This window comes from Plectrocnemia conspersa, unplaced genomic scaffold (assembly GCF_051122295.1).
Source record: "Plectrocnemia conspersa isolate PC_06_02 unplaced genomic scaffold, ASM5112229v1 ptg000006l, whole genome shotgun sequence".
Taxonomy (NCBI): Eukaryota; Metazoa; Arthropoda; class Insecta; order Trichoptera; family Polycentropodidae; genus Plectrocnemia; species Plectrocnemia conspersa.
The window spans coordinates 16,569,007-16,590,177 of NW_028277170.1; the positions used below are offsets into that span (position 1 = coordinate 16,569,007).

The 21,171-nt window shown below is 29.2% G+C and overlaps 1 protein-coding gene across 1 annotated transcript in view; it reads right to left on the reverse strand.

The window, feature by feature from the left end:
* Positions 1–4,808: 4,808 nt before the first annotated feature.
* The window catches only part of LOC148234364 (uncharacterized), a 175,145-nt gene continuing 158,782 nt past the window's right edge, over positions 4,809–21,171 (reverse strand). The window contains exons 13-29 of the mRNA XM_088188425.1: positions 19,830–19,994; positions 19,598–19,760; positions 17,433–17,527; positions 17,203–17,366; positions 16,816–16,992; positions 14,863–15,094; positions 14,561–14,796; positions 14,347–14,491; positions 14,171–14,278; positions 13,893–14,010; positions 13,571–13,709; positions 12,916–13,048; positions 11,411–11,565; positions 11,208–11,336; positions 6,359–6,482; positions 6,189–6,289; positions 4,809–6,116 (exon numbers count right to left, since the gene is read on the reverse strand). Of these exons, the coding sequence (XP_088044551.1) occupies positions 6,047–6,116; positions 6,189–6,289; positions 6,359–6,482; positions 11,208–11,336; positions 11,411–11,565; positions 12,916–13,048; positions 13,571–13,709; positions 13,893–14,010; positions 14,171–14,278; positions 14,347–14,491; positions 14,561–14,796; positions 14,863–15,094; positions 16,816–16,992; positions 17,203–17,366; positions 17,433–17,527; positions 19,598–19,760; positions 19,830–19,994 (2,454 nt within the window). The 3' untranslated portion in view covers positions 4,809–6,046. The remainder of the gene's footprint in view (positions 6,117–6,188; positions 6,290–6,358; positions 6,483–11,207; positions 11,337–11,410; positions 11,566–12,915; positions 13,049–13,570; positions 13,710–13,892; positions 14,011–14,170; positions 14,279–14,346; positions 14,492–14,560; positions 14,797–14,862; positions 15,095–16,815; positions 16,993–17,202; positions 17,367–17,432; positions 17,528–19,597; positions 19,761–19,829; positions 19,995–21,171) is intronic.

Consider the following 21,171-nt stretch of genomic DNA (forward strand, 5'->3'; position numbering starts at 1 on the left):
ACCAAATAAATAAAGGTTCAGGTAGTACCTAACCGGCATGTTTGATGACCAAAGCTTAAGATTCCAGTAAATTTATTTGTAAATAATTTGACTAAATGAAAATAAAGCATATTTTAGATAAAAGGTTTTTATTTTTATTTTACACGACCCACAGATTGAAACCAATGATAAAATAAATTCAACATTCGGCAATTTCTCTTTTTAATTCAACAGTATCATAATTTTTCTTTTATTGAAAACTTCGCAAAACTGCCCGTTGTCATGTAGCATGCGATATAAATGTAGTGCTTAAATAACTTCCGTTTTAATTATGCTAATATGTTCTATCAATTATATAAAGTAAAAATTAAAAAAAAAAAGAAATCACTATCATTTATATTTAATGTCAAGATACGAGGTGTGATGATTGAATATTAACTGCTGACGCTACATCCATTTGAAGTAATACGTCCTTTAGGCTGATCCGTTGAGATAGTCAGTGTCAAGTTTGAACAAGTTGTGATTTCTATCAACACGTTAAAATTACGTTTTGTCTAGAGTTGCAAAAGTGGCAAAGAAACTCATGAAATGTTAAAATAACTGTATTCAACTCAACGTTCAAAAAGTTTTAAAACTGTTCGTTTAAACAGACGATTGACTGTTAGAAAGCTTACCGAAGAACTGAACATCACGTGCAAAAAAGCATTTTAAGCAATAATTTGCAAATGAGACAATTGACAACTTTTGACTGACCAACAAAAGGAAAATCGTATGTCAGTTTGCACGGAATTGAAGATTCGTCTTGATTCATGGTCAAAATTATGACTGGATATGAAAGTTGGTTGTATGGCTATGACCCTGAGACGAAAATACAGGGTTCCCAATGGAAAAGTCGAACATCATGGTCGTGCTCATTGTTTTTTTTTCGATAATGTGGGCATAGGGCGATCAGAGTTCGTTCCTAAGGGAACCACTGTAAGCTCTAACTATTACAAGGCGTACTGCAACGTTTGCGAAACGATGTATGAGAAATGGAACAATAGCTTCCTCCTTCATCACGACAACGCGCCGTGGCACACCTCGCTTCTGATCCGTGAATTCTTGGCACCAAAAAGTTTCTTGTGTGTTCACATCCACCTTTCTCTCAGGATTATAATCCACCAAAATAGTCGATTGGCACACGTGTTTGTATAACGATGCCGTAAATGCAACAAATCAAGTCCCTCGCTCGTATTGTACACAATCGAAAAAAAAAAATTTATTTTGATTATATTATATATGTTGATGTATTTATTAATCAGATAAACTGACTTATATTAAGACTTGTGATTGATAAGTTAGCTGATTATTCTAAGCATGTCATATTTTCTGAAAATATAGGTATCCATCAACGTACTTAACTTTCATTAATCGATATTTTTTTATTTTTCAATAAATGGATAACAGGACGCTTCTCCTATTTGAGGCGTGTTTAGTAGGGAGGAAAACTTTAACGAGTCATTCATAAAGTTTCCACCGTTTGCCATGTTACGTAGTTTGCAGCACAAAGTCATATGTTAACGCCTGGTCAGTTTCATTTATTTATTTGTGCTATAATAAAAAAAAACAAGGTATTCTCAGTATACATTAGGTGATTATATCGATTACTGGGTAATTTTTAAAACAGTGCTTCGTTAAAAAATAATTTAGATAAAAAGCATATTCGTCATGTATTATTTTTATTAAAAAAAATATATTTTGTAAACTGAACCATGGTTTTAATGAATTAAAGACATCGTTTTAAAAACAAGGAATGCCGTCAAACGCGGAAATAATCGTTGTGCCGTAATACAGCCTTCAAAAATTTGTCGTATACAAGCGGTTTTGGAGTAAAACGGGAATGTCCAGGACGTTCAAACAATTGAATTTTATTGGGAAAAAATAGTTAAACATTTTTTCACCTTTACATACACATATGTATTTACTTTTTATGTAACGTTTATTGCAAGAATGATCAAATGGGCAGTTAAATACGATGATTTATGAATACATTCATACATAGTTTTATACAGTGGCGTAGCTATGGTGGGGCGGAAGGGGCGGGCCGCCCCGGGCGGCACTTGCTTGGGGGCGGCATATTCGCGATGGAATCGTCTAGTGTGGTTCTTAACCCTGAAGACACTAAAATGTATGTAAATCTACGAATAGCAAGAGCTTAACAATAATCAATTTATTATTCTAAGAAGTGCTGATTTTATGACCCTTCAAAAAAATGTATGGGGGAGGGGGGCAGTAATTTTAAGGATTGCCCCGGGCGGCACATACCCTAGCTACGCCACTGGTTTTATAAATAAGAAAATAAACATGTCACTTACCTACACGGGTCCTGGTTGGCCGGGCACTCTTCTTCCTTCCGAGTAAATCAGCAACGGTGTGATGGACTGCATCCTTGCGTTGTTCCCAAGATCACACGGTACTCTGGTCCAAGCTGCGGCTTTTGCACGATGTAACTTTGTTATTTTTTATGCGATTTTATTTTAAATACGATCTTGCCAAATTTTAATTGAGTTTAATTTAACACATTACGTTCCGTTCACGCGTTTTCGTGTAATTAGTGAAACTTCGCAGTCAGTCTATTCCCGCGTTTTCGAGGATTAAAACTATTCGAAACTCCATTTATTCATTTGATATTGAATTGGCTATATTTTCGTGAGCGTGTATCCAGTTTTGAATAGATTTATTTATTTACGGTAGGAAGTAAATAAATCCATTATCTTCGGGTAGCTTCGGTAGTAAAAAAGGGAATGGATTCAAAACCATTTTATAAATAAAATATGACATTATATTTGACTTTGCTTCATTTAAAAAAATATCGGTTGACTGTGTTGTAAACTGAATTATGCTTTGAGTAGTAAATATTTACTACAGACAAAAAAGATTTCGTTCTCGTCTCCCGCTTTTAACAGTATTAAGAACCGTTAATATAGACGAACAAAAAACCGATTCAATTATTTTTTTTAATCAAAGCAAAATTAAATTATCATTACAAGATGAAAATTTTAAAATTATATCTTGACACTTCATCTAGTTTATGTGTTAACAGCGTGTTTTGGGATATTTCGTATGACAAAATTTAAATATTATTAGTGACATATGTTATGAAAAATGTACACTTATCCATCAATTTACGCGGTTAAGAAAAAATATTTTTCAAATATTAAAAATCATACATTTTTTGTTACACACGTGTACCGCGGCTTTACACAAACGCATAGGTTGATGACTTACTTCCTCTTCTTAAACTTAACTTACACCAGGAACTTTTCCCACTGCCCATGCAACGTGTCTTGAGATACTTTTTAGAGTGCTCGTTTACTTTATAATTTGAAGAAACGTTAAAAAGTACACGCGAACACTATTCGATAATTTTATTATAAATTTCGTTCTATGCCTCGATTTACGCGAAATTTCCTTAAATCGAGGGATGAGTATATTCAACAAATCTATGAACTTAACAAAACGCAGAGAAACCCGATATATTTGTGCAAATTGTGTATCTGTTTTAAGAGTATACCAGTCATTGGCGAACTATTCAAAACTATATTTATGTTATCTTTAAAAAAATTTTCCTTACGAATAAAAATATTATTTTGCATTATTAAAATAGCTTTGCGATTTTTAAAGCAGACATTTCAAATAGCTTTGCGATTTTTTAAAGCAGACTAGAGTTAAATAATAATCACATTTTAAATCTGATGTTATTATTAGCAATTTTATAGGCAATCGACAGATTTCTTGATTTAACCAAGGATGGACCAAGTTGAACACAAAAAAGATTTTCCAACATTTACTGTTATATGATCTCTCATCTCCACTTAAATAAAACAGTTTTATACATTTTTTTACATTTTATAATTTTTTTTGTTTGCACATACATTTAGATGAGAAGGAATATAATTTCTAATTTTATTAAGACTAAAATTCTGTTTAAAGACGCACAAATGCGATACAGAATTGTTAAAATGCATGTAATTTTACTAATATATATAGATATAGATATATATATATATATATATATATATATGTATATATATATATATATATATATATATATTTATATATATATATATATATATATTTTTATATTTATATATATATATATATATATATATATATATATATATATTTATATATATATATATATATATTTTTTATATATATTTATATTAAATGACTTTAAATTCAATTAAATATGTTTTATATTTTTAATTATCATATGAGATATAGGAATATATGAATAAATGTCATTTAATTCATTATTTTAATAAGTAATTTTTATAATTATATATTTCTTATTTTGAATAATCTTATACATAAAAATATTCAACATATTGTTGCAATCTTTCAGATTTTTTTTTTAATTTATGCATTCAGGCGTCTTATCAGTCATCATTATTAGATATATATATATATATATATATATATATATATATATATATATATATATATATATATATATATATTTATATATATCTTTTTTTTTATATATATATTTATATTAAATGACTTTAAATTCAATTAAATTTGCTTTAAATTTTTAATTATCATATGAGATATAGGAATATATGAATAAATGTCATTTAATTCATTATTTTAATAAGTAATTTTTTAATTATATATTTCTTATTTTGAATAATCTTATATATAAAAATATTCAACATTATGTTGCAATCTTTCAGAATTTTTTTTTAATTTATGCATTCAGGCGTCTTATCAGTCATCATTATTAGATAAATATATATATATATATATATATATATATATATATATATATATATATATATATATATATATTTATTTATATATATATCTTATATGTTATACTAATACGCAATCTAAGATTGCTTCTACAATGTAACAGCTTGACTAATATATTTTTATATTTTTATTAACTACATTTTTCTTCACAAAATATCATTTTCTAATTTCGTTTATGAACATTCAAGGAATAAACGCGAGACAACGCTTGCATACAATACAATTCACAGAAGCTGTGATAGCGGTCACTTAAAAGCGTTACTAAAAGCTCGCCTTCCTTAATACTATACATATTTAAAGCCTCACACTTGCAATCAGTCTTGACGCTTTTAACAAGCAACTCGTTCTTATATTTGTTTCATTAACTTGATAACATTGATTCTGGTTAAGACTAAATTGAACAACTACACACTACTGTACTTAAAATATATTTTCTTATCATAAATACTTATTTTACTAATTGTGTATATGAATATGTATCTGTATATGTATTTGTGATAAAATATTTTTTTTAGTAACAGGAAATCATTTTATTTGCCATTTGAACATTGTAGGAAATTTATAAGTTTTGTAGTTTAATATATCAAATTTGATCCAATTTAAAATTGTAAACTTCATAAAATAGCATGTATAGTATTTTAAAAAAAATATATATATATATATATATTAAATACTATAATATAGTGTGATGTATATGTGTTATATAAATATATTTTATAATTATTAAGTGCCGTGATTGATGGCTAAATATATGCTATATGTGTAAATATTGTAAATATATGGATTTATATTATCATGAGAGCTTAAGGCCGCACAGCGAGAATTTTGTATTTATAAATAAAAAATCTTTCGTATTACTTGATTTTAATGACTGTATACATACGTGTAATTATTTTTTTATAAATGTTCGATGTGAAAATATTTATAATTTTGGATAAAAATATATGTGTATGTATATAAGAAAATATCTCATATACGTATAAATAAATATACGTATATTTAATTTTTTTTTGATGGAACAAATTATTTAAAAAATATATGTATATGTCTATATGTGTGTAATGATGTTTCAATAAATATTAAATCTATCATTTAAACGTCTATATAAATATATTCACTTTTAAAAAGTCCACACGTTTTAAAGTCGAATCTTATCACAAGATGTTAATTACTTAACCACTCATGTTTATTAACATTGTCACAGTTTCTTGATGTAACTTGAAGCCACAGTTTTTAAATAACTTTAAATTAACACTATACGAAAAGTTGATTAAATAACAGTTTCGATATCTTTATCGCTTTCTTTTGAAATAGAGTCCAATTCGAGAACTTCGGTAGATCTAAATTTACGTTAAAACATATTTGTAAATAAAATCTTAAATAATATATATTTTAATAAAAAAATCACTCACATATCTGGAAGTTGCAAACTTTCATCGACAATCGTAAAATTGATGGCTTGAATGACGGGAGGTGTCGGGTCGTTGATTTGAGCAGGAGATTTGCTCGGAGACTGTTAAAACATATTAAATATAAATATGTTTTATTATAAAATAATAAAAAATAAAAGAGAGATACGCACCTTATCAAATTTAGGACTTCCCTGTGGAAGCGTCGCAGAACTTGCTTCTCGAGTAATGTGTCTAGATTTTACCAAAGGATTTTTAGGCGTTTGAGAAAAAGCTATACCACGCCTCAAGGAAGCTCTGTAGATTGACACGTAAATGTTAATACGTATAATATATTTTACCTATAAATGTGTATGTGAAATGCTGAGAACCTTTTTAACAAAAATGTTTCGCAAAATTTTATATTTGCTCTTATAAAATATTTTTTATTAAATTTATCCAGGCAACATATTATGAATTTTGCATTTTATATAAAAATTCGCATCGAAACAAATACGTAAATCTTCTGCTATATTTGCAGTATCCATAAAATATTTCAGTGAATAAAGTATTGTATGGAAATAGAATACGTTGGTGAATATATTAAAGAAACTATTATTGAGAGCGTTGTGTTAAAAGAAGTCATGAAAATTTTTTTTCTAATATGTGGTGAAAGATTATAAACATCAGTAAAAAATCATCTTGGGATAAATACGTAACCTGTTGATATATTTGCAAAATCCATGATACATTTCAATAGATGATTTCTTGTATGGTACATATATTGAATATGTCAGAGAAACTATTAATGAGAGCAATTACAAAAAATAATCAATATTACTCTAAAACAGATTGAAGAAATAAAATTGAAGCAATCATTGAAATTAAAAAAAAATAGTTTTTAATATTATTATGCTATGAAAACGATATATAAGTTCAGTAACAAATAAGTACTTTTTATCTCAGGTAATGTGTTATCTATTAGAGAATAGGATCAAGATTAAGTAATCTTTAAGTGGACATTTTATGTTAATATAATAGATTCTGTAATAGTCTTCCTTATTTATATTTATTTTGATACAAATTTGTAGTTTCATTTTTTACAATATCTTAAACTTCTATTAAACTTATGTATTTTTAATTTAAGAAATTGTTTAAATACCTTTAACTAAAAGAGAAAATATGTATCTTTAAGATTAAATACATTATTTTTTTATTTTTTTAAAACGTACGTAACATATAATCAACTACTCATATTAGTTCGGTTTGCATGTTTTTCTAGAACGACTGGTTTTACGTTACTGCGTTTGATATTTGCTTAGAACAATAATGACATCATTAATCCCTGCAAAATATCTTTATGATTTGCTTATAATATTTCACGAAAAAGTAGTGTTAACTCTGACTTTGTATAAATGGATAAAATAGTAAATGATATAAAGAATTTGTATGAATAGATAAAACTGAAAACAAATTTCAGTGGAAAATATGTTTTGACGAAATGGCGTTAAAAATAATCTCAAGAATGTTTTCCGTAAAAAACCGTTCAAAAGGATCAGATGGCTTTTTAAAGATTCTGACCATATTACGTAAATTTATACACCCTCAAAGCGAAACACATATTATGTATACTAAAAATTGTAAATAAAACTAATATTTGCTATTTTAAACTAAAAAAAAGATATCATTCAAAGTTAAACTTCATTAAAAATATAGGAGAATTTCTATTGATAACAAAGTAAAAAAATCAGAAGTAGTAACCCGTGCCACATATTCTTAATTTGTAATATTATTTAAATACTATTTTATGTAATCCTGATTTATGATTCCTTTATGCCTGCATTACACTCTCTGGAAGCTGGCCAAGGTTGGCCAAAGACGGAGAATGTAGTGGGTTACTTTGGTCGAGTTCGGTTCTGCCTGCTCTAAAATCTCTCGGAAGTTGTCCGAGGTTACCGAGAACGAGAGGTAAAGAGGGGGTAATTCAGTGGACTTGGTTAGCTTCGAGCGCTTCCAAACATTGTCGGCAAACGGACCGAAGTCAAAGGAACTTTTTCGAGCGCGAGTGATGAGATACTTCCCCTTTCGCTCTCTCGCGTGTTAAGTGACGAAAGTGAGAGAGATAATGATATGTTTTTTTGCAAACTGATATAGAACGAGTAGCTCGGTTCAATTTCATTATGCGCATAGGCGTCCTATGGTCACGTAGTCAAGTTATAATACCACATGCTTATCGGGGACTTGAACAGACTCTTACTGACATCTTTGAATATTTTAGAGCACCAAAACCGATTAATTATATTTTTGATAGTATATTCTTCTAACAGATATCGTTATTATATTTTTTTTTATATAAAATTAAATAATTAAAAAATAATTAGTTTCGAATATTCTTATGTATTTTCCTAGATCGGTTTATATAAATGTCGCACCATAACGAATTCTTATTTAGAATCGATGGCGACAAATTCTAGGATAATCACAAATGTGGTGTTCGTATTCTGAAGTATAATTTTTATGCCCTATGGCATTTTGCAAAAGCCGACAAAAATTTTGCGTAAATTGAATATTTACGACCGGAAAGTTTTCACTGAAATTGTATTGGTGAGCCCCACACAAACTTGTATAATTATCAGTAGCGTAATTTTAATAATATGACAATTTAAAAATTGGGATTATTTGGCACATTTTTCGATCGCGCGCAAATATGCCGGCTGTACGTGACAGAAGCCGCCGTCCAGACAGATAGTGTGGTCGCTTCAGTTCGGACGACTTCCAGAGAGTGTAATGCAGGCATTATTATTGTTTAAGAACCGAATAAGAACAGAATTAAATGATTGTGATTCAAATTGAAGAAAAAGTTCAAAAGTGATACAGGCGATAAAATGACACAATTGCTTGAGGCTACTTAGAATGTTTATGGGGGCTAACAATTTGTCTACTTTAAATGCTTTTTTGAACCGAAGAAATCTTGAATGCAAGATAAAAAACCATATCCAAAAATTTACAACAGATTAGGGGTTCAGCCGTACTTCTGTTCGGAAAGAGGGTATTTTATTTATAAAGGATTAAGGAACAGGAAGTACTAGTAAAGAGTTTCCACAAAAGTAAGATTAGGTTAGGTTAAATTTCGTATTGGAGATCTTAAAAAACATAAAGAATATCGTTGTCATTATTATTCAGTTGAACTAACTACACGAGAGTTAGAATAAAAGTATGGTTAGGTAAGGTTAGATTTTGTACCAGGGAAAAGAGTGTTGAAGATAAAGAACATCGTTTTTATTCAGTTGAATTATTGACTGAAAGCAATATTTGAATCAGAATCACGTATCATAACTAAAGAGCTTGCGTAAAACTTAGGTTGGATTAGGTTTGATTTCGTGTTAGAGACGAGAAGCTTAAAGATGAAAAAAATCGTAAGCATTATTATTTCCTTAAAATACTGACTGAAAACCACACCACACACACACAAAATCACGTACTAAAATTTATGAGTTTGCACAATATATTGATGTTAGTAATTAAATAGCTCTGGACCGCTTAAAACAGCTGGGGAAATACAATGGATGCTGCACGTTTGTTCTGTGCTTTTGTACGTAATAGAAACGATAAAATTTTTAATCGTATTATATATAGCGTGCGGCGAAAAGTAGATCGTTTACGAAAACACGAACGTTTGAACAATCATTAAGTCTATAAATAATTAGCATTTCGCAAAACTAAAATTACACTAAAAATATATGGTAATAATCTTTTGCACAACCCCTTATTTTTGAATCTTTGAAATCAAACTGATAAAATATGAAAGAGTACTCAAAAATAAAAAATCCGCTTTAGGAGTACGGAATTTTACATCACAAAAATAAATACAGTTTTCGACTAAGTTTATATATGTATACTATATTTAACTAAGTTTATACATACTATATTTAACTAACAATTTATACATACTGTATTTACATTTTATTGGCAAAAACCTCTGTTATTTTTCTAGAAACGTTAAAAGTATGAATAAACCAAACACATTGCAATCGCAAAAAATGTACGTATTTTACGTTATAAAATATTTTCCATATTTTTCAGAGTCTACATGTGGCCAGCTGGTTTGTGGTTCGGGTTGATATTAATCACCAATTAGCAAACCAACTTTTATGCAATCATTGATCTGTTAACACATTCAATGTTAAATTATGATAGTTTTTTTTATGTGATATTGATTTAACTTATAATACGTTATGTGATATATTACACAATATAAAATATCCTAAATAATAACGAAGTACAAGCAAAACCATTACAAACGTATAAAAATAAACTATTTTTGTGTATTTTATATTTAAAGAAAAGCATGAAAGTATCATTTGAGAATTTCTAAAATATATACAGCTTTGCTCTAAAAAAATCTATATGTGTTAGTTTTAAATATTCAAATGTAAGAATCGAGACAATTAATAAGACGATATAAATGGCAAAAATAATCAAAAAGACAGCATAAAATATTGTTAATAGTGTTAGTTTTTCTCTCTCTTGTAAAATTTTCATTTTGTAAGATCGAAGCTTTTAACAAATCAACGACTATATTCAAGTAGAATACATACTATACGTATCATGTAATTTTCGGTTTGACGATTGTCAATTCATGTGTTGACTAACCACTAAATATATGGTAATTTAATCATAAAAGGCTGAAGACCAATTATTACCGAAATGCATTCGATACAATCGGATTGATTTTATTGTTGTATATAAATTCAGCTGATAAATAAAATATCACTGTTAGATTGAAGTAAATATGATCGCATCACTTATCTTACATTCGATTATAAAATTATTATAATATGTTGATATTATATAAATACTTTTTCTGTTGTTGGGATAAACCAAAATAACCAAATTGTATTTTATAACATCAAATAAATAAATAAAATCTTTCTTCTTGTCGTATTTGAATATTAATTATTTAAGAGGAACATATATAAATTTGATATGGACATGTAAAAAATTTCTCAATATTTCGACTATTGCGTAAATAAAGGTACATACCTGGGACTCGGTGGTGGGTAGCTAATGCCTCTGTTGTCCGGACCCAAAGCTCCAGACGGAGATCCGGCTCTAAGGTACCTGTTTGGCTCCGTCGGCACGTTTAAATTCGAAGGTGGTATTACTATGACGCTAAAACCAAAACGAACCATTGTAACGATTCATTTTGTAACACAAACTGTTTGCCTTTGTGCCGACTAACTTACTTTGATGATGTCGTGTTGTTCTCTTGGGCCAAATCGGGCATGCTTTGACCGAACAATAGAGATTCCGGTATGTTCACCGAGAGTGTGTTTGGATCTCGGTGATTGGTGATCGAAAGACGATTCGACCAACCTGGAGATGTTCTTGATCGAATCGTCTATGTAGAATACACACAGCGACACAATATAATAAACATCAATATCAAACATAACCATAAAACTATTACAGTGGCCAGCGAGCAAAATATTTCGGTAATGGAACTATCGTACTAACGTAGTCCGTCCAAGATATGAACGCTCATCGTCGCAATATTGCTGAGAAAATATAATAGGGTGACCATGTAAAATTACAAATGCAATTAATTTTTACTTTTTTTATTTAAGTTGTTGAGGAAAGTGTAAAATATCACTTTCTTACTTATTTTGTTTATTTATATACATATTTAACTCAAAAACTTTTGAGTTAAATATGTTTTGGTATCACTCTCCAGGTTGAATATCTGTTCAATATAATATTTAAAATAATATATAAATTGTTTTATTGATAACAAAATACCACAACAAGACAATAATTAATATTAAAAATGTAACATATTATAATTTTTAATTCAATTTCCAATGTATGTTCACCCTACCATTAAAACAGCCCAGATTTAGTATTGGTAACGTTTTTCTATCGGTGTAAACAAATTTGCGGAAAACTGTGTATGTATCTTATTTCCAATACAACGATGATGAGCGTTAACATCTTGGACGGACTATACCCGTGTTTAAATATAATCCTGTACTTTTAAATTCTAATGTTAATGACGCATAAAAAGGAAGCTGGGGTAATTGATCTAATATTTGCATATGATATTATGAGAGGTTTCAATCATCTGCGTCATTAATTACAAATTAATAGTTCAGCATAACGACCACTTAAACAACGAAAAGAGAAATCTCCCACACTACAAAATTAGTAGCTGTGTATGACCCTGCGTCTATTATCACTGTTCTTCGAATTCCCTGGTTAATAATCGCCAAAGTAACCATCTGGACCGTGTGTTTAAAAACTGTTTCAAACGATCAATATACGCGGTGTGATAAAAAAATACGGGGAATTCATTTTTATAACTGCCTCATTTTTTGCTGCGAAATTCGAATTCTAATCTAATCTAAAAACTGGACGCGTTAAATGCCGAGAAAAAGAGCGGGCGTAAGACTTATATTTATTTTAGGCGCACGAAATTAATGGGGAATTTGTTAAAAAAAATATAAATCAGTATTGTAAGTATAATTTTTAAATATCTTATGCAATAAAACCATGAAAAAGTTGATTGCGAAAACTTTGGATTTATATATTGTATATTTAAGAAGTAATGAAAAAATATTATACGAACGGTTATTTTACCGGAACATATTTTTCTCGTAAAACGAAGATGTTGTGTCATTTTAGATAAACTTAAACGGTATACATTTAAAACATAAAAATGAATATTACTACCATAGATTTAAATATCACGTACCTTTTGATCGTCAACTTCTAGATTTTGCATGGTAGGTAGGGCATATTCGTCGCTGCTCATGGATATTGTCCTTCGATCCACGGAAGTATCTGCGCTAATCATTCTTCTTGACTCGGTGTATTCAGTAGAGCCACTGTTGAATAAACAAATAAACAAATGAATATTAATATATTTGTAGAAGATCCTAAATACTATATTTAAACAAAAATTGCGACCAATGAAAAAGGTCGAAACTGTTTTTTATGATAAATAGTTATTTTTATTTATTCGCGTAAAAATACTGTCAAGCCATTACAATATATTCATTAGAGCTTTTATTGGCTCGTGAACGTCTGATAAAGTCATAGCAATTAAAACCCAAAATATTTAAAGATTTTTATTTTAAAACACAGTGTTCTTTAACTTTATAAGCAGTTGTTAATATATTTCCACTTTGCTTTACTAATCATGCTAAGTCAATTAGGAGTTTCAGTCGTTATTTCCTATATTTTGACAAAACTTCCCTCTCCATTGAATAAGGATTATTGTTGTTGTTCATCGGCTAATTGATTTTTATATGGGTTCATTGGAGAGGAATTTAATTTTATAAAAAAATTCTACTCTTTCTCGGAAAATAATGTAATAAAAGTTATAATATGTATTCAGAAAAATATACCTGTGCGACTGTTGAAAGCTGGAAACGCGAGACGCTCTTGAACTTCCAACAGATTTTCCGCCTTTTGTTGAATTAGATGTTTTTCCGGGACTTTTGCTGTCGCCGCCTTTTCTCTCGTCTTCAGATAGCATACCGTATTCTTTAACATACACAAACAAGAGGTATTGTGTTTCAAATTTAACTTTCAACTCTTTATAGACAAAAGTATGTAATATATAATATATAAACAAAATATATTAGGTGGATTATATTATTTATCGTTATTTAATGCTTAGATTATTTTGTTTATTAAGGAGTATGTATGCACATAATTTGAACTTACGATCAGGACTGTCAGGTCTTATATTGTGGAATGTGCCAGTTTGTTGGCACTGTACGCGTTTAATAGCGTTAGCTACGACGGATTTAGAATTTGACACCACAACCGGAGGAGGTTCAATCTGTAAATATTTATAGGCTCAAGAAGGTGTCAGACAGATCTATTCAAAATATGAGTTGCATACAATTGAATACTATATCATATATATCAATTGAGAATTATTTTTATAAACATACTCATTTATAGACTGACATGATAGTTAAATATTTTGTATTACGTACCTCATAATTGCAGGGATTATATTTACTAAGGTCAAAGTTTGGTATTAAATTTAATAATCGTATCATATGCAAAGTGTACTTGGCTTCATACATAGCGTCTTCCCACTCCTATAATTTGTATTAAAAAATATATATTTGCTACAAAATTATATCAAAGTCAGTGTCTTGAATCCTACGTGTAATGCATGATTCTTAGCTTCAGTGAAAGTGAATCGAGCTGTAGCTGTACCAGTTTCGTCCAATACTATGAAATGTATAATGGTGACGTTTGTGTTATCACGTACCGGATAGAATTTCAGCTTATCTACCATATACTTTTGCCTATAAACATATAATTAATAATGATATGTGTATCTTGTTAATTATTTAATTTTTATGATTTTTGCATACCTTATAACCCTATATTTGTCTATGTATTTTTTCTTTGTTTTATTAGGCCCGCATATCAGTAAATAATCAGTGAAGAGGAATGCTTTAACATCAGCTTTAAAATCTAAGCTATCTCTCATCCTAACGTCTCCAGCAATGATCAAGAATCGTTGATATTTTTCTTCGCAGTTAGGCATTGGAGATCGAAGATTTAGATCCAGATGTTGCTTTAAGAACTGATCTGTGTCTTCCTTACTCTATTTTTAAGTATACATTTGAATTGAGTCAACTCTTAAGAATTATTCCAGTAAATACACACTTACAAAAACATCGTATCCTTCAATGCTGTTGACTGCTAATTCAAACGATGAGCATTCTTGTTTATATCGAACGCTATTATCGACTCTAGTGATGAAAGTCTGTATCTCTATCAAAAGCTTAGATGCATAAATTCTTTCCTCTTCAATCTCTACAGTATCGATGACGTTTTGTAGCAACAGCTTATATTTGGTGAGCCTTTGCAAGGGCTTTATCATAATATCCGAAAATCTCAATCTAAAATTATTTTAAATATGTGTATACAAATATGACGTCATGAATCCAAAACATTTTCTATACCATTATTTATTTCATTTAGTAAAAAATATTATATGAATATCATAAAGTTTTTTGATGAATACGAATTTGATGAAATTTTGCTAATAAAATAAATCTGACGTTATTGCGTATAAATTTTGATGATGTTCTACATTAAATATAATTATAGTGCCAATATCTATCAATAAGTTATATTCTAAATAATATATAAGAAGTTCTCAATTCAGCAAGGATGGTATTTAAGTCACAGAAAAACTATTGATTTATCACCTGTAGTCATTTTTGCTTTAAAATGCTGATGCTACAAAAATAATTATTTACTTAAAATACTTTTAATAATATTTTATATATTAAAACAATGGCATTTGAGATTACGAATGAAATTTTTGATAAATTATTGAAATAAAAGCATTTTTTCCTTCCGGTTTTATGCATATTACATCTGGGTTATTAATATTCACATTTTTAAATCTGGGTTTTGTATTTTAAAATATTAAAGCTAAGGATTTAATAATGTAAGAGTCTTCATTTACGTATTAATTAAAATACGCAAATATTAAATTAACAAGAAAATAAAATCGAGGTTCCATTAAAAAGTCCATCTATCGTTGTATTGACATCTTAAAATCTGGGTTTTGTATTTTTTAATTATTAAGTAATGTAAGAGTATTTTTTTACATATTAATCAGAAAATAAATGACAATCAAAATACGCAAATATTAAATTAACAAGAAGATAAGATCGAGGCCCCATTAAAAAGTTTGCTAGTTCAAATATATGTTGTAGTATTAAAAGTTAAAATGGACGACTGATGAGTATTAATTATATATTTCTATACACATTAAAAATACTTTTATGAATATTGTATAGTATAAACAATAAATTAAATAAATAGATTGTAAATATTAAAAAAAAAATTTACCTGAAAAATCTATGTGATTTTTTTTATCAAATTTTATATGTAAATTATTAAGCAAATAAAATTATTAGTTGAGTGTTTTAATAATAAAATTGCTAAATGTTTAATTATATCTATAGTTATATTGTAATATTATTATAATAACAATGCTTTAAAAATATCAGTCCTTTTTGGCAATTTAAAAATATTGCTATAATTAAAATATTATATTGTTCTTTACTAAAAAGTCAGCTTGAATAGTAATTAAATTAAAAAATGATCTAAATTTTTACAATATATTAATTATAATCGTAAAATTTTATTTACAACTTTAATGATATTTACTTACTATCTTTAATAAATATCCAAACTTGAACTAATAAACTTAGTTCATATTTATATTTATATGTTATACTAAAATAATATAGCGTTATAAATTAATAAGGTTTTAGTGAAATCTTTTAAATTTGTTTTTTACTATTTTTTATAAGCAATAATTTAATCAGTGCATACAATTGAACAGGTATTCTAAATAAAATAAAATAAACAACTAGCATAATAGGAGAAAAGTGTCATTGTTATGTAATTTTAGCTAATCTATAATATAGTGTTTTATCTTTGAAATATACTAAAAATATAAACATTAATATTATGTATCAATATCAGTATTTTGCTTTTTTTAATATTGATTTTAAATGTTGTTAAAATAATAAAATCAATGTTTCAGATTTCCAGATTAAATGTCTAATTGACTGTGCTACTATAATATAATTTGACTCACCTGTTGCACTCCTTGTGAGCTTCGCACCAAGTCAAATAAGCTGTGTAAACTGGGTTGGTCTGCATCACGTATCGGCTATAGTTCTGTATCTTCATCTGATGTAAAACAAAATTTTCGTATGGTGTGAAAATCTCTTCAAATCTGGCCAAGCCTTGGTAAAAAAGTTCGGGGTTGAACCTGTCCGTTAAATTTTGTAATTGTACACTATTCACAATATATATAATATATATAAATATATGAAAGGCTTATATGTTAAAACGCATCTCTTGCGAGCTATATAATGTAGTTTAATTAAACTAATCATATTTTAAAAAAAATAAAGAGAAGCGTTTTAAAATTTTAGCCTTTCATATGATAGATAAATCATAAAATAATATGACGAAAGACTTTTTTCTAGTCAAAATCGCTTCTTCGAGCATCGGATAGAAGAACTGTGCCCATAGGCGAAGACTGCTGTTTAACACTTCAGCTATGTTGTAAAATAATCTGTCGGTGTCAACGTCCATCATTATGCCTTCTTCTTGGATAGCGTAGGCCGCAGAGTAAAATATCTTTAAAATATTTCATTATCGTCAATAATTCTGTATTTATTTATAATCTGTAAAGAATATGCAAACCTCTACAGCGGTTTTGATATGATTAATGTATGAAGCCTCTGTGGATAATATCTCCAAAAGAACCCTTTGTTGTAACACCTCCACTAAGTTCAATTCTGTAAATGTATTTTTTATAAACATAAACATAATTTATAAATTGCACGTCATTATTTCCCACTATATTCAGTTTTTTTAAACGCAAGATGGTTAGTGCCTGTTGCGATATTGCTACTGTAAATTTAGTTTAACTTTTTTTTGTTGGCATTATTCGTTAGTGCTCTTTATAAAGTTTCAAGGTATCAGAAGTTTGCATTAACGTTATTTGATTCAAATACATCATTCTTTGTTCAAAATACTTCATAAATATTGTGAATGTGTTACAAAATAGTTTCCTCGCCTCTTTTAAACATTATACGGTATATTTCGAATAGTATGTTTACTTCATTAAAACTTGAACTGAAAGGCTGTACTAATTAGAAGTTACGTTAATTGAAAGTTTTTATTCATTAACCGCTTTTTTCGCACGACTAGATTTTCAAGGCAGGCTACTTATCTATTTTGAATAGCTGTTATATTAAATAGAGATAAAATTATTTATTTTATCCTATTTTTATTTGGTACACTGCTCTAATTTATTTTATTTCGCATTACTATAAATATACTAATTTGAACTTTTTCGTTCTGATTGTATATTAATTTATTTTTACTGCATCTTATTTTTGTGTCTTATTGTGTCTTATTTTTATATCTTGTCATTTTCTTTGGTCATCCACTTTTATATTTACTTATGTAAGATCCACATTATGTAAAACATTCCAACGTTCATTAGACACACCATTGAGAATAATATGCGTAAAATATTTAAATTGTATTATTTAAATGTTTGTGCAATAATTAATTACGTATTATTTATATGTCTTCAAAGCGAAGAGAGAAGCGGCTGCTTCTACAATATTTTATTGTCTGAAGTTGGGCCTTTGTCGAACTTCGTTTGTTTGAGAGCTCTTGAAGTTTCATTACTTCTCTTTCTAGTTCATCTTCCGTCTTTAACATAAATAGTGATGCCAGGAGAGCATCAATACTAATTGTGACCGCGAACCCGGCCGCAGTCGGCAATCATGATGGCTTAGTTTCATCGGTGCACAGCCAAATATGCGATTTTGAAGCTACTGGTCCTCGATCATAAAAAGTGGGTAGGAACATCCGGAATTTCTTCAGATTTTGAAGTTCTAAAGCCTTGAATTTCAAAGTGGATGCCAGTAGAAGTGTCGGTGAAAATCTCTGATGAAGTATATTCTCCTCCTTTTTCGACTCTTTCGGTGGAACGGCCAATTTAATCGGCCAGATTATCGTCAGCCGCTAGAGCAGATTACGGACTGTTATTTAAATGGCAGTCTCAATTTGCGACGTATACTTTTAATTTTCTTGATCTAAGCTTTTTCTCACTGTGCTGTCCCATTTTAATAAAGAAGTCTGTTTTTGTATGTCAAATTCCGAATGGATTTGTCACCGTTGTTTACAATTTAATAGCATATTAAATTTCGTTGTCTCGCTTTCTCATTTTTGAAGTGCAGTGTGGCACGGAAAGTTTTTGATTTATATTTTCTAGGATTTATTTGAAAAAGTAAGGTAAGAATTATTATAAAAATTAAATTTATTGTATTATTGTTTGATTAGGTTAAATGGTTCATTTAATATTTTTAGAATAATGTCTAAACTCGGAAAAGGAAGACCACTTTCCGCCCAATTCAAGGAAATTAATTATAATGTCTACCAATTTACAAAGGACTCTTTGTAATATCATAAATGTATGTTAAATAAACAAGTATTTTTTTTCAATAAAAAAAATAATAATACTCTGAGCCGCAATGTACACACATACAACTACAATCCGGAATTCTTATCGCAAGCGGCAATTAAAGCGGTTATCTACTAGTCAATAAAAAAATTATCGTATCGTTACTAACGAGGTACATTCAGTGATCTGTTTCTTCGGTGCAGAAACTGCTATTGAAATTCTTCGTTAGCTTGTTATTGATATTTTTTTAACCAACGTAATCAATGAAACGATTGATAAATAGCAATTAGTGGTATCTATGAATCGTTGGGCGTCAAAAAAGTGCAGGCATTTATTCCGAATGAGCTTTGAATATCTACTTTATAAATATCCCTAATATTTAACATACCGCTTAGGCTAAACATTTTTTCAACGATTCTCGATTCGACAGTCAACAAAGCGTCCGCACAATCTTTCGACATTGGAAATGGCGTATAGATAGGCAGTTGTGGCACATTGTCGCCCATTTCCAACAGCTTGGCTTCTAGTCTTTCCATCTCTAGCGAATCGCTCTAAAATCCGATAAAACCACTATAAAAATTGCCTCTTTTTTGTATCAACATAACCGTTAAAATTTCGACTTTGTTGCTGAAGAGAGACATCAGTTGATTGAACTTTTGGGTGACACCTGTCGATTTTCCTTTGGCCTCTGTAGGCGTGTTCATTATGAGTCCGGATTCAGACCTCCTGGGAACACTTTCTTCGGCCGATTTGCTAAAATATTTTGCTTTATTTTTTTTCGTGTCCTTAAATTAAAACATACGCGTTAACGACATATTATTTTTCAAGCTATAACACAGTAACAAATCAGCAGATTTGGGATCAAAACAATTTAAAATTATTTGACAATGGTATATAATAAAAAAAAAACAGTTTAATTGGAACAAGAATTTAAATTAATCACAATTATTACCAAGATACACCTATAATCATTTTTGCAACAAATATTTACATTTAAATTTAATTATACGCAATATTTAAATTCGTTTTAACATTTCGTTTATAAACATAAAATTAAATACATTCTATACATCTACGAGGTGTGATCAAAAAATACGGTGAATAGTTTTATTACGACCAAAATAATTAAATTTGTATTAATCTTCTACAAAGTACTCTCCTTGGCTAGCGATACACTTATCCCAACGTTGATTCTTTGATTGGAAGCATTTTTGGAACGCTTCTTTCGGAAGGACCTTTAGTTGCTTCGTTGTGGCTCTCTCAATGTCGGTAATGGTTGCAAAACGTTTTCCTTTTAGCACCGTTTTTATTTAAGAGCCAGAAGTCTTCTTAACCTGCATTTTTATCTCAGAGTCATAACCCAACTTTCATCTTCAGATGTAATTTTGACCATGAACTCCGGATCTGCATCACGACGATCCTTCAATTCCGTGTAAACTAACACGCGATTTTCTTTTTAAAGTTTGGGAACAAATTACGCACTCACTCGCCTCATTTGCAAATTATCGCTCGAGATGTTCAGTTCTTCGGAAAACTCTAGAATAGTCAATCGCCTGATTAAATGAATCATTTTGCTCGTTTTCGTCTGCTTTTAAGATCAAAAGACATCCCGACCGTTGCTCGTCTTTAACTAGCTAATTTCCGCTTTTAAATAACTCATACCATTTGTTAACAATATTTAGAGTCACCACATTATCGCCATGCACTTCATGAGCTTCTTTGACACTTTTTTGCAACTTAATGTAAACGCGTTGTTCGAAATGTTGTTCGTTGCGACAAACACGATAAACATGATCTCACACTTCCGGCTCTAAAAGCCGGCTAACAAGTCACAACATATTCAAACTTGACACTGACTATCTCAACGGATCTGATTTATTACTTCAAATGTATGTAGCGCTAGCAGTTGCTGCTATAAAAATTCATTCACCGCACTTTTTGATCACACCTCGTATATATTAA